Genomic DNA, 13,893 nt, shown 5'->3' with positions numbered 1-13,893 from the left:
GAGAGAGAGAGAGAGAGAGAGAGAGAGAGAGAGAGAGAGAGAGAGAGAGAAAGAAGGGTGGGTAAGGACTTTTGAATCTAGGAAGAACTAGGTTTGATTTCTAACTATGCTATTTATTAACCCTGGGAAAGCTGCTTAATCTCTCTGAGCCTTACTGAGTTCATCTACAGCTCAAGACAGGGGACCTACATAGAAGAATCCCTCTACAGCAACATTCCTGAATGTTCAAACTGCTTATCCAAGGATACTGTGGTCAGAAGACTCAAGACTGGGAGAAAGGCAGCTTATCCCATGCACCGCTCACAGCCTGAAGTCCTGTGTCTACCCCTGCCTGGAACTGCACTTTTCTTTCCCCCTCCCCTCTCTGAGAAGGATGGCTCTTTGGGAATACACCCACTCAGGTGAGTCCCAAGGAGATAACCCTGCCAGCCTAGCAGCCACTTCTCCGCTATACCCAGGGTGGGCATGGATTCATCCCTCTGTCTGGATGCTGTCAAACCACAGTTGACACCACCTTCCCATCCACTCAGGTGCTACCCTTGTCCCTGAGAGCTACCCCTTCACCAGAGCATGGAAGAGCAGTCCACCCCTGACACACACACACACCACACGCTGCTGTTTTGCTTTAACCATATGGCCCACTTCTAGCATACCCAAGGTTGGAGTGAGTCACCAGTTAGACCCACATCCCAAACCATCCACAGCACACAGCATTACACGGGTCAGGGAAGGGGGGTGGACAAGGGAAGGGGGGGATGAAAGGTAAGGGTTTTTTCTTCTTTGTTTCGATGTGGGTCCCCTCTGTACGCTGTGAATACCATTGTTAAAGAACTTCCCTGTGCAGGGAAGAAAGGTAGATGGAGAAAACTAAACTGAATGCTGGGAGACAGGAGGAGGAGTTAGTGAGAAGCCATGTAGCCCCGCAGGAGACATATGCTGGAACTTTACCCTGTAAGCCACAGCCACGTGGCCATACACAGATTAATAGAAATGGATTAAATTAAGATATAAGAGGTAGCCAATAAGAAGCTAGAGCTAATGGACCAAGCAGTGATTAATTAATACAGTTTCTGTGTGGTTATTTCGGGCTTCTGGGCAGCCGGGAAACGAACAAGCGGCCTTCTTACTACATTTATTTTGTTTTTTACTAGGTTCAAATTTAGAAACCCCCTCAAGGGTGTCTTCTCCCATCCTTCAGTTGGAGCGGGAGTGTGAAGCAGACGACGGCAGGGAGCATAAGCTGATGCCACTGGGGGGGATTACAATGCCTCCCACCTAGTCAGCATCTACAGGACACCCCAGCCCATGCTCCTCCATCGGCTCCTGGCTCAGAGGATAGCCACGACTGGGGATGAGCTCTCCTCTGTCTGCAGGAACCTTGAGAAAGGACACTTGGTCTGCTGAAGTGTCCTGATCCCCAAGCCAGAGGAATGGTCTCTCAGGAGCCCTTGTCATCTGTCAGACCAGCACTCAGCATCCATGTCACTCCACACATATCGAATATGAGGGGACATAGTCTCCTGGGTGGGGTGACAGAGTCTGAAGGTCCTCTTCTGAGACTGCCCCAACCGCAACTGCCAGGAACTGAACCAGAACAAAGCAACCCCACTTTCTGCTGAGCCGGGGTCAACACTGCGCTGACATCTCGAAACCCAAGACAGCAAAAGTGACACCTGGCCCGATTGGGCAACACCTTAGGCAGGACCTCTTCCTGCCCACCCTCACCTCACATGCTTCCTCTCTCTCTCTGGTAGTTGTACGATCTTTAGGATGTACAGACAGTGGGCTGGTGGAGGAAGGAGTCCCTGCCTCTCTCCTGAGGTCACAGCTGTCTGAACCTGTTGCCCCAAGCAAGGTCACAAGCCTACACTCTAGAAGAGCTTGCTGCTAGCCTCCTCTGGCTCAGCATGGATTGGTCTCAGTCTTACTGGTTCTTCAATAGGATGATGGTTAATCTCCATTGTCTATGAGGCTAGACTTAGAATTGCCATGGAAACGCATGTGTCTGCTAGGATGTTTCCGGAGGAATACAACTAAGAAGAAGAAGACCTGCCCTAGATGTGGGCAGCACAGTTTCAACACGTGGACCAAGGTCTGGACTGTGCACACAAGGTGATCAGCCAGCCACTTCCACATCTACTGCTGTGCCTTTCCCACCCTGATGACAGGGACTGTGTCCCCTTAGACTGTGAGCCAGCAGAAACCCTTCCTTCCTTAAGCGCTTTAGTTGGGTATTTTGTTACAGCAACAGGGAAAGGTAGTGCGCCCCAAGCCCTTGGGGGTTCTTGTACCTGTCCCTACATCCCTCCAAATCATCCAATCTTAGCACACTCTTTTCTGCCAAGACATCAACTGATGGAGACATCAACAAAGCTCACATCAAGAACCCCAGTATTTATTATGCCCTTGAACCAAGAGCCCCAACAGGCTGTAAACATGACTGTCAAAAAGACTTCCCCTGCCCTAAATAGGCAACAGAGTCACATGGTCCTCATCTGGGGACCAGCCTACCAGACCCAGTCCCTGACACAGAGAGAATTCAGGAGAACCAGGCCTCAAGCAGGGAGGGTTAGGAAGCCCGCCTTGTGGGGCTTTTCAGATGGTTGGTCAACTCTCAACCACAGAGCCAGGGGATCAGCACATACTTGAGCTCTAAGTCTGAGCACTGGCCATTGCAGAGGGGACCTCAAATCCAGGAGTCTCTTTCAGTATAGGGACCACTAAAGATTCTCTCCCTCCCACCCTGTTGTCAGTTGGAAAGAATGAGACTGGGTTCTGACCTGTGACAGCACTGGTTAGACACTTCTTAATAATAAGTTAGGCTACTTATTAGCCACAACATACCCCCTCTTTACAACTGTATTTTTTTTTTTTTTTTTTTTGAGACAGTGTCTCATGTAGCCCAGTTTGGCCTCGAACTCCCAAGGTAGCTGAGGATGACCATGAACTTCTGACCCTCCTGCTTCCACCCCTCAAGTGCTGGGATTACAGGCTTTCACTAACACGTCCAGTTTATGCAGTGCGGCTCTGTGAACGTGAAACAAACACTGTATCCTAGCTACAATTGTATCCTTCAAATGGCTCTGGAGTGTTCTCTTGAAGTGTTTGGAATGTCTCAGGGGTTTTTTTTGTTGGTTTTAGCTTATTTTTTGAGATAGGATTTCACTGTGTAGCCAGACTGGCCTTGAACTCGCAACAATCCTCCAGCTCAGCCTCCTGAATGATGAGATTACAGGAACGAGCCACCTAGCTGGTCTATGTCTGGAATGCCATCCTGTGCAAGGATGTGGCTCAAAAGCACCCTTAGAGAAAGGCAGCCTGAGTGGGCTCCGCTCTGCACCAAACGAAACACCAGCCCTTTGCTTAACACCATCTGAGACCTCGGCTCGCCCTGTGCCTCTGTCTCCCAAGGGCCCAAGCCTCACACAGTACCCACATTCTTGCTGCCCCTCCTAGATAAAGTGTTCAAGCAGGGCTGCACAGGCAGAACCCAGCATCAAGCCCACACACATATAGAAAGACATCACCACACCGGTGGCCTCAGCCAGCTCCCGGGGCACGATCTTGGGCCCGTAGATGAGAACCAGTGTGCTGAGGTAACCACTGCTGAGCCCCAGCAGGCAGGTGAAGAGCACCGGGTAGATGTCGGACTGGAAAAGCACCACGGTCAGGTGTGATCGCGGCTGGTAGTTACAGAGCAGGAAGAGGGGCACGAGGCAGGCACGCAACAGTGCCAGTCCGGGGAGCACCTTGCTCCGAGGACCTGGTACCTGGATCCAGGCTGTGACCTGTCGGCCACAGAGGTCGGCAAAGTTGAAAAGGAGGAAGACGGTGAGGGGCACAAAAAACTTGGAGGTCCACGGAGAGCCGGTGCCCTTGTGCATGGACTGGATGTTGGTGGAGATGGCAGGGAAGATGAGGGCAGTGACAAAGTAGAGGAAGACGGTACAGAACCCAAGGCCAGCTGTCTTCTTCAGGATAGGTCCCAGGGGTGGCGTGTGTACCATGTGTACCGCTCCTGACCCAGGGCCTACCGAAGAGTCACCGGGAGCGTCCTGTGATGGGTCGTCTTCACCAGAAACCACGTGGACTGGGGCAACCGGCCTCATGTAGTACCTGTAGAGGGCCAGTGACAGTCAGCGGGTCACTACAGAGCAAAGTGACTTGTTCTGTGACAGCACATATTTCATCCTTTTAAAATTCTGATCACTGAGCCGGGCAGTGATGGCGCACGTCTTTAATCCCAGCACTTGGGAGGCAGAGGCAGGCAGATCTCTACGAGTGTGAGACCAACCTGTTCTACAAGAGCTAGTTCCAAGACAGGGCCCAAAGCTACAGAGAAACCCTGTCTCGAAAAAAAAAAAAAAGTTCTGACCACTGTAAACTCATGATGTTGGTTTACTGGCTGTATTCACCAGAGTTCGCTGCTAGAAGAACAGAACTAACTACACACACACACACACACACACACACACATATGCACATAGAAAGGATATATTACAATGGCTGTAATATATACCTTATAGAACCCAGCGCCACCAACCCAGGGATAGCACCACCTCCAATGCCCCGGGTCCTCCCTGTCAATCACTAATTAAGAAAATGCCTTCGTGCTGGATCCTAGGGAGGCATTTTCTCAACTGAGGTCTCCTCCTTTCAGATAACTCTAGCTTACGTCAAGTTGACATAAGACTAGCCAGCACAGGAGGACTGGAAGCCGAAGCCAGGGTTCCCAGCTCATAACTGAGAGCAGCGGAGCCAGTGGCGGGGTCATCTGTATGACTCTGAGCTCTTTGGCAGCTCCTGAACCCGCACTGGGAGCCCCCCTGAAGTCAGTATAGACCTCTAAGTTCAACCCTCTACAAGTCCCAGTCCATGTGTGAGTTTCTACAAACAGGATTCCTGGCCCAGGTTTAATCAGCTAAGGTATAGAGGCCCAGCTGGATGGTTTTCGGTCTGCCCAGGTGGACTGATAAACACCATCTGGTGGAGGTAGTCCTGGGGTGTGATGAAAGCAGGGGCTGTGGGGACTCTGGAGGTGTCATTCCACTCAGGGACAGAGGAATGAAACAAGAGACCCTCAAGGCCATACTACCACCCTGGGAAAAGCCCTAAAGTTAACTATCACAGGAGGGCTGCTTGATCACCCAACCTTTACCTCCTAAGTGTTAGGATAACAAACAAGTATGGGCCACCACGCCTGGTGTGTGGAGGCCTGGGGGTCGAACCCAGGGCTTTATGCTTTCAAGGCAAGCACTCTACCATCTTAGTTCCAATTCTCAGTCCCAGCTTCAGTTTTCGAGAGCAGCAGAAAACACAAAAGACACGGGCGCAACTTGTGAGAAACCGGGGAGCCCGCCGGCAGTGAGCTGAAGGTAGAAGTCCGGAGTCCTGTTCACCCTGGCCCTGCTACCTCCTGCCTCCCTGACCCCTGGCCTCCTAATTTGCACATGGAAATATTAATAACCATGGGGTTAAGAGAAACAGGAATGTGTGAGTGTAAATGAGATAGATAGACAAACTCCGCTAGGCTGCACCTCCTTCTGGAGCAGGGGGTGATGGCGGAGGTGCATTCAGTGATAAGGAACTCCTTATTTTTCTTGCCCAGTCTCACCTCCACTGCATATAGTCTTCCCAAACCCGAAGCTTGCCAGCCCTAGGGGTTCAGAGGTGTGATCAAAGCCAGCATTTCCACCCCGGAACCAAATTCTTACATGCTTCAACCCTCTTAAAACTCACAGTCCTGGGGAACAGGCAACCCATAAGGACAGGGACCTACGATCCCATTAAATGAGCAGATGTGGAGGGCAGGGCAGAGGGACCTCACCTGACATACTCCAGCCGGGGCAGCAGAAGGTAGAGCCACATGCAGAGCCCAAGGAAGACTGCTGCCGTGAGAAAGAAGGCAAGGGCGCTGTCCTGCACATCACTGGACGCTGCCAGGTCCACAAGTGAGGCCACGGCGCTGACCGTCCCTCCCATGGCTCCTCCTGTGGAGAGCGAGAGGACATCACAATAGGCTCAGGAAGACACACGGCCTCAGAAGACACACACACGCGTACACACACACAGTGAAAACACCCTGGTGCTCACAGCATCTGAAGCTGGATGGGAGGTTGGGAATGGGGATAGAGGTGGGGGGTCCCCGCAGCCTGAGTTCCAGAGCTTTGGACAGTGGGCGAGTGTTTCTGTTCACCTTACTGCCGCTCCCACACTGCAGGAACTGCCCTTGGTTCCAACAGACAATCCTTCCAACTTCCCCCAGATAGTTTCTACCAACCCAGGTGGGGCTGGAAGTCGGAACTTGAGACGCGCAAACTAGCAGAGTGATCAAGGGAACTCACGCTTAAATCAGAGAACCCAATCCGTGTTTGACCCTTCAGCCTGTGTGCTCTCTGACAAACCTCTTGACCTCTCTGTGCCTCAGCTTTGCTCGTCTGTAAGTGGGAGTGTTTTGAGTGCCCACCCCTTAGGACTGCTCTAGGGATTAAAAGGATTATTCCATGTTAAACAGAGTCTGACGCAGACAGGAGCCAAACGCCAACTAAATTTTCAGATTCCCAATTAACTGTTTGGCTATTCCCATCTTTCCCACATCAAAGCAGCAGCAGCAATGGAGTAAACCCTTTGCCGGGGCGGGGGGGGGGGGGGGGGGGGATATGCCCACTTCGGAGAAGCTATAATCCCCACCTGGGAGCTCTGGAAGAAGCAGGGTTAGCTCAGAGAGCCGCTCGGTGGCCGCCGGAGGAAGAGATCTTAACAGCCCCACTGACTGATCCCCTCTCCCTTCCAACTTGAATCTACAATATTATCGGTGGCAGCCACAAACCGGGCCTCCGGGAGCTCATCCCTCATGACTCCCGCTATCTCATCAGTTATGGAAATACATGCAAATGAGGGCTTTGAAAAAAAAAACCACCAGCACAAAACAAATGAATTGTTCCTCAGATGCCAACATGCACAGAATTCACAGATGGGCTCCTCTGGACAAAAAGCAAAGGCAGGCTGGGGGCCACAGGGAGACTGAGGCACCTCGGCTGGTCCAGGGTGCTGGCCTGGCTGGTGCCAGTGAGGGCCCCACACATTACCCTCCTCCAGGGCTGACATCTCAGTCCGAATTTCACCTACCCTTTTAGTTAAGACAGAGTCTCACTATGTAGCCCAGCCCAGCCTGATACATTCTTACTGCCTGGGTCTGTGATGTACTGGGGTTATAGGTGTATGTCACCATACCTAGCACCCCCCACTTTTCCAAAAATAGACTCAAAATAATTCCCAGGAAACACTCTTCTCTGGAGCTCTACAGGTGGACACGAGGGGCCGCTTGCCCTTGCTTGTGTCCAGCAGGGCTGAAGCTGAATTGAAGGGCTCCAACAGAATGGAGGCAGATGAGCAGATAGGAGCCTCTTTTTGAGGCCAGTGGTGACAGAGGGATTAGCATTTGATGGCCGGTCTGCTCAGCCAAGACCTGCCTTTCTGGAAGCAATGCCAGGAGCGTGCTGACTGTACTCAGAAAACTCAATGACAAGTTCATTTTTATTTTCTTTTAGGCCCAAGGGTTTCCTGGGATAGAAGCGAAGCCTAATCCTATATCAAAAATGGCAAGCAGACGGAGCTCATATCTCGACTCTGATCCAAAGAGAGTAATTGCCTCAAGTGCTGGCTTGAGAGGGAATTAGAGGCTCAGGAGGAAAGATAGGGATCTATTAGTGATGTCTGGCACTGGTATAGAGCGGGGAGGGGATATGCGCTTGTCAAGGTGCCTGTCATCCCTGCCACATGCTACCTGGCATATTAACTAATAGACACAGTCCTGCGCATCGTGCGATTCTTCTCAGGTAGGCAAGTGCTACAGCAGTCTTCTGAACACCAGGGACACATGGGGACAGAGAAAAGAGCAGCCTCCAGGCTTGCTGTAGGGGACAGTGGTCTTCGCATAAAGCGGATGCTAACTGACCCAGTTCTGTTTACCTTGTGGGGCCATCTAGGTGAATGATAAAACTGCCAAGGTCCCGTAACAGGCTTAGCATCCATTTGCAGACTTCAGCTAGAGAGATGCCCCAAGTCAGGACCCAAGCATGGCACGGTCTGGGAGAACCAGGAGCATAGTCACTAGGCTATCGGCCCTGATAGGACACAGTCTGGTCCATCTTCCCGCCCCTGGCAGGGGGTGGAGCCTCCATAAAACTAGAAAGGAAAGAAAGACAAAGAGGGAGGAAGGAAAAGGAGGGGAGAGGAAAAACTAAAGGGAAGGAAAAGGGACAAGGAAGGAGGAAAGATGGGAGGGAGGAAAGAAGGGAAGGCTGGTTTCAGAAAGGATGCTTTGGAGGTGCAGACTTCCATCATGTCTGTGATCTTATCTCCCATCTACCCACTCTTGGGCTGGCAAGGCTTCTACACTTTCCAGGGAGCCACAGAGACCCATCTGGAGTCTAGATGGGCCAAGGGCTGTGGAAGTTCTTCCCCATATGGCTTCCATTGTCACATCAAAACGAAGCGCTGTCCGATGCTCGCGCTGTGTACAACCTGGACCTATGCCACAAGATAGCCCAGGCAAACACGGCGAGGACCACAAGGAGTGCCACCCAGCCCAGGGCCTTAATTGAGCCAATCCTGTGGATGCTGAATGGAGCAGTGGGGAGCCAACTGTCTTCTTAATCCACTGTCCAAGCTGCAGGCTGAGCAGAATGAACAACTCCCAGCTATCGTCTCTGGGATGGTTTGCTTGGTGACACTAAGAAAACAAAGTGGACCCAGGACACACTTCCTTTTCCGGAAGGACCACTGTGGCTCCCTCTCATGCTGGGCTCTCACCTGATATCAATGCCTGGGCATTCCGCATGGGAAACGAGCCTGTCAGACCATACACACTGCTGTTGAAGATGGTGGAGGAGCCGCTGACGATGGCCATGCATGCGATGGTGACACCGAAGAAGCCCCGGGTCCAGGAGGAAGTATCCACCTTCACCAGCACAATCATAACCACAAAGATGGCCAGTGAGACGGACAGCGAGGCCAGAACACGGACATTCACCGGGACCCTGGGGAGAGGACCAGAAGTGGTGGGAGGTGGTTGGACTCCCCTCGGGGCTCTACATGGGTCAGCTGGTGAGTCACAAGAGAGAAGGGGTGAGCCTCACAGGTTGAGGCTCACGACTAAAACACCAGGCAAGACGCCACATTTCCGTCTTCAAAACTACCCTTCTGTTAGACTCATCTAGCGCTTAAACTGCACAGCCACCCCGCTGCCTTCTCCAAATTTGGCAGTAGGCAAGGGAAGAGGTTTACCATCACTGATGTCACAGAACTTGGCTTGTGCCCAATTTTCTCCTAAATGTTCTCCACTTCAGTCACCTCCCACCCCAGCTCCGTGAGTCTAAAGCTCCCCATGCTCTACCTCAGTCACCTCCCAGCTCTGTGATATAAGCATACTCAGTCCCCTCCCTGTTCACAGGTAAGGAAGCTGAGCTCAGAAAAGTTAGGAGCTGGCTCAAGGTCACTCAGCTGTGGGCCCCAGGAGCTCTCCTAAGGCTTCTTCTAGAAGATTTTAGCAGGGTCAGCAGCTGCTGAGACCACACCCTCATAGTCCAGAGCTAGGACCCCATGCATTCTATAAAAGCACTACCCTGCACTCAAGCCAAGTACTCCAGCTACCTCCCCAGCTCACCGACCCGGAAGGAGGGCAGGGATGGGGACCATCGGAGACGGCTGTGCAGGTCTCCACTGTAACAGAGAGAACACCATCCCAAGGCTGTCCAAACCATCATCAGATTAGAATAAGTTGTAAGTCTGATCAGATGTTCAGTTTCATTCCCCACTAGTCAGAGAGAAAGTGGGGGCTGAGAGAAAAGCCAGATTAGATATAGAGATGTTCTCTGGATTAAAACAACAGCAACCAAGTTCAACTTATTAAGGTAGAGACAAACAGATCTGTACACACAACCAGGTGGGAAGTGATTTGCATGGAAGGAGGAAAGTGTGATTACAAGGAGCTCCTGCCCCTGGCTGATGCTACTTCTGGATCCAGAGAGACAGCTCAGGGCTGAAGGGAGAATGGGACCGCCCACCCCATCCCCCTTCGTGTGGGGAAGGACACAGAGGGAGTCCCCAGAAGCTGGGGTGGGATCTTAGGTGAACTTGGCTCCGGCCCAGGCTCTTCTGTGACCCTGTGTTTTGATGACTGTCTTACACACAGGACCTGCATTCCCGGAGCACAGGCACACACAGCAGAGTGGCAGGGCTCAGTGCACCCCAATACTAGATACTCTGGCAGGAGGGCTGGTGGCATCTCGGGGCACAGCTGAGGGGCCTCAAGGAAGAGGGCACATAGACACAAGAGGCTAACTGAGCCTTGTCAAGAGGAGCTAGAGACAGACAGCCTGCATGTATACATGTAAGCATGTAAGCATCCCATCTACCTCATGAGCCAGGCCTTAATCTTCAGAGGGGGCAGGTACATGGTGGGCCTGCAGGCTTGCCTGCCAGCATCTCTTCTCTGGGAGAAAGTGTTCCTTTGTGCCAGCGTGATGGAGGTGGTGGGTCATGCAACCCACACCGGACCAGATTCAAAGAACAGTCATTGATGATCCTGGCTACCACAAGTGACCCACACAGCTCAGTCAGTCCTCCTTGGGATGGGAACCATGGACCATGCAGTAACAGCTTGAGTGTGTCCTGCTGCTGGTTGCCACCTTGCCAGTTATGTGGGTTCCTTATCTCTCTAGGTCCTGCCTAAGCAACCCACAGCAGAGCCCCCAAGTCCTCAGAAGACTCATGGAACAATTCCCAATGTCCTAGCACTGGATGCCATGAAGTTGGAGGCCAGCCTTACATACAGGATGGGGCACACTGCCTTTCCTCCTGCAGGGCGGGAGGCTTGGGGTAGAAGCCTCTGGAATTCTAGGGTCATCTAGGCAAGTGCCAGCTCACCTGGTGTTCTACTCTAGGTAGGAGGCAGGCTGAGAGGCCACACCACCCCAGGATGCTGGAGGAGGGTCACCCATCCCCACTTCACTCCCTTGCCACTGAGCACTCAGGACCCCAGGGGATTGATTTCTTCCAAAATGTAAATCTAGCTCATCTGTATTTATAAAGCCGCAGATTTAACATAATAAAACACTTGGCGATTATGGATGAGCCAGTCAGAGCAGCCAGAGTGCTCCAGGAGGGAGGGAAGGAGACATTTCAATCTCCCACTTTAAATAAAAAGCAGCTTCGCCCCAAACTGCCCTTGGCAGCTGGCAACAAGTGAGGCTGGAGAGCTGTTCCCCCAGGGCCCTCACTCGTAGCCTGAAGCCAGGACTAGGGAACCTGTGGAACCACTTTCCAGCCCTCTCCTAACCACCCTCCCCCACCTGCCTAGCAGCCTGAGGCCTGGCCCAGGGGGCTGCAATGCTGGGAACTAAGCACTCACAGGTAGCCGGCAGGGAAAGGAGATCACTCTAGAAAAGGAGCCCAGCTCTAGCCTCAGTGACCAAGTGACCCGAGGTGGTCCCCTGAGTGGGCAGTTTTCCTTTAAGCAGGGCACTGATTGGCTGACTGGCTATTAGAAGTGGATGTCATACACTCCAAGATCCCAACAGGAACTTTCCACTGTTACTGCTAACCCCAGACTGGGCCACCAAAGAGAACATCGGGGATGTGGCCCCACTGTGGCACATCTGTGACCAGAACAGGAAAAGTAGGATGTTGCTCCAACCTCCTAAGTCACTGCACACACATGGAGATGCAGCGTAGGGTTAATAGGAATGTAGACTGTTCCTCCCTGTCAGATGGTGGCTTGGATCTTAAGGGGGTGGGCATTCTTGTCCACAGGTAAGTGAGCTGTCCTAGCTGGATAAATGCCCAGGGTCACAGAGCAAGTCACAAGGCCTGGAAGGACAGAGGGTGGGTGGGATGGACCTGCCTGCCACTGCAAGTGCTCTTCTCTTTGTTTTGTTTTTTGTTGTTTTTTGTTTTCCATGTTTTCTTTTCCAAGACAAGTTTTCTCTGTGTAACATCTCTAGCTGTCCTGGAGCTCTGTAGACCAGGCTGGCCTTGAACTCAGAGATCCACCCGCCTCTGCCTCTTCAGTGCTGAGATTAAAGGCTATCACCACCTGGCACTCTTGCCTTTCCTACCTTCTGATCCCTTCCTCTCCGCTCTCTGGGCACTGTCAAGAATTCCACTCTGTCTTCAGTAGCCAGAAGTGCTGAGGAAACACCCAAGTCAGCTCTTAGCCACGAGAGCAGGAGATAGACACTGGCCAGCTGGGGCAGGTACCCTAGAACAGCCACTCTGAGAGTGTCCTTGCTGGAGGCCAGGAGAGGTTTTGGTCCTTGGTCCCTAGTTACTTCTTAGCCTTGCCTGGAAGCTACACTTGAAGATTTCACTGGCACAAAGGAGAGATACCAAACACCTCACGGATGAGCCAACTGGACTGATCAGTTCCTTCCACTTCCCACGCTCATTGCGTCTTCTGCCTTAAGTCCTTCATGGAGCCCCACACTGGCAGCTTCATGGTACCCTATTTCCTGGGACCCCCTCCTGCTACACAGGAGTTGACCTCTGTCCCTGAAATCTCTTGTCTACTTATCTATATCTTTCTCTCTAAAAACTATCCTCTGTGGTGTGTGAATTTCATCGTATTAGCAACTCAAGAACCCAAAAGTCACTGGCTTGGGTAGCTGTGAGGCTGAGCCTTGAGTTTTCTGCAGCCTCTTCCTGCCCTATCCCACCTAAGTTCACTGAGAGCTCAGAAAGGCTCTGTTGAACTCAAGGATACTTCCAAATTTTCCCTGATCATTTATACCCCCAAAGACTGTGTGTCTGAAGTCTAGGGACCTAGCAGGGAGACCTCTGCAGGTAGCCCTAGGGGCTGGAAGGTGAGGCCGAGTTCTTCCCCTTCTCTCAAACTACACCTTAGAGCAGTGGTTCTCAACCTGTGGGTAGAGACCCTTTTGGTGGTCAAACAGTCCGTTCGTTGTGGCTGCCTAAAACCATCAAAAAAACACAGATATTTATATTAAGATTCAAAACTGTAGCTGGGCAGTGGTGGCACATGCCTTTAATCCCAGTACTCGTGAGACAGAGGCAGGTGGATCTCTGAGAGTTCGAGGACAGCCTGGTTTACAAAGCTAGTTCCAGGACAGCCAGAACTGTTATGCAGAGAAACCCTGTCTTGAAAAATCAACAATAATATTAATAATAATGAGTAATACTAAGACCACTAATTATATTACTATTATTAATCATTATTATTTTGTATGGTTGGGGTCGCCACAACACGAGGAACTATATTAAAGGGTCACTGCATTAGGAAGGTTGAGAACCACTGTTTTAGAAGGATATTATTTCCTTGACACTCCCTCCATGGGGATATGGAGTCTCTGTTTCCTTGAAACAGAAGAGGCTTTGTGACAGCCCTGACCAGTTGAGTGTGACAAAAGGGACACTATGTGGCTTGTCCCTGGCTTTCACGGAACATTGGCTCTTCAGCCATAATGGGAACAGTCTCTGATCCCATGTGAGCAAGCCAATGAGGACAGACAGACAGGGAGGTGGGAAAGGACGAGCATCTCCAGCCCTGTGCTGTCTGACTGCATCAGCATGTTTCAGCGTAGCCTGGATGCCTCCAGAACCTCAGGTAGCAAAAGAAACTAACTCAAGAACAATGGCGATGGGTTTTTGATCCTACTGCACGTACTGGCTTTGTGGGAGCCTAGGCAGTTTGGATGCTCACCTTACTAGACCTGGATGGAGGTGGGTGGTTCTTTGACTTCCCACAGTTCAGGGAACCCTGATTGCTCTTTTGGCTGATGAGGGAGGGGGACTTGATTGGGGGAGGGGGAGTGAAATGGGAGGCGGTGGCGGGGAGGAGGCAGAAATCTTAAAGAAAGAAAGAAAGAAAGAAAG

The 13,893-nt window shown here is 51.7% G+C and overlaps 1 protein-coding gene across 1 annotated transcript in view; it reads right to left on the bottom strand.

Annotated features, from left to right (window-relative positions):
- Positions 1-2,374: 2,374 nt before the first annotated feature.
- Positions 2,375-13,893, bottom strand: part of Slc29a3 (solute carrier family 29 member 3) — a 29,424-nt gene continuing 17,905 nt past the window's right edge. The window contains exons 4-6 of the mRNA XM_050143587.1: positions 8,815-9,041; positions 5,828-5,990; positions 2,375-4,116 (exon numbers count right to left, since the gene is read on the bottom strand). Of these exons, the coding sequence (XP_049999544.1) occupies positions 3,453-4,116; positions 5,828-5,990; positions 8,815-9,041 (1,054 nt within the window). The 3' untranslated portion in view covers positions 2,375-3,452. The remainder of the gene's footprint in view (positions 4,117-5,827; positions 5,991-8,814; positions 9,042-13,893) is intronic.

Source organism: Alexandromys fortis, unplaced genomic scaffold, assembly GCF_014885135.2.
Source record: "Alexandromys fortis isolate MF-2015 unplaced genomic scaffold, M_Fortis_MF-2015_v1.1 scaffold_9, whole genome shotgun sequence".
In the NCBI taxonomy this organism is placed as follows: Eukaryota; Metazoa; Chordata; class Mammalia; order Rodentia; family Cricetidae; genus Alexandromys; species Alexandromys fortis.
Note: the sequence above shows the minus strand (reverse complement) of the source record. Positions and strands in the feature narration are given on the sequence as shown.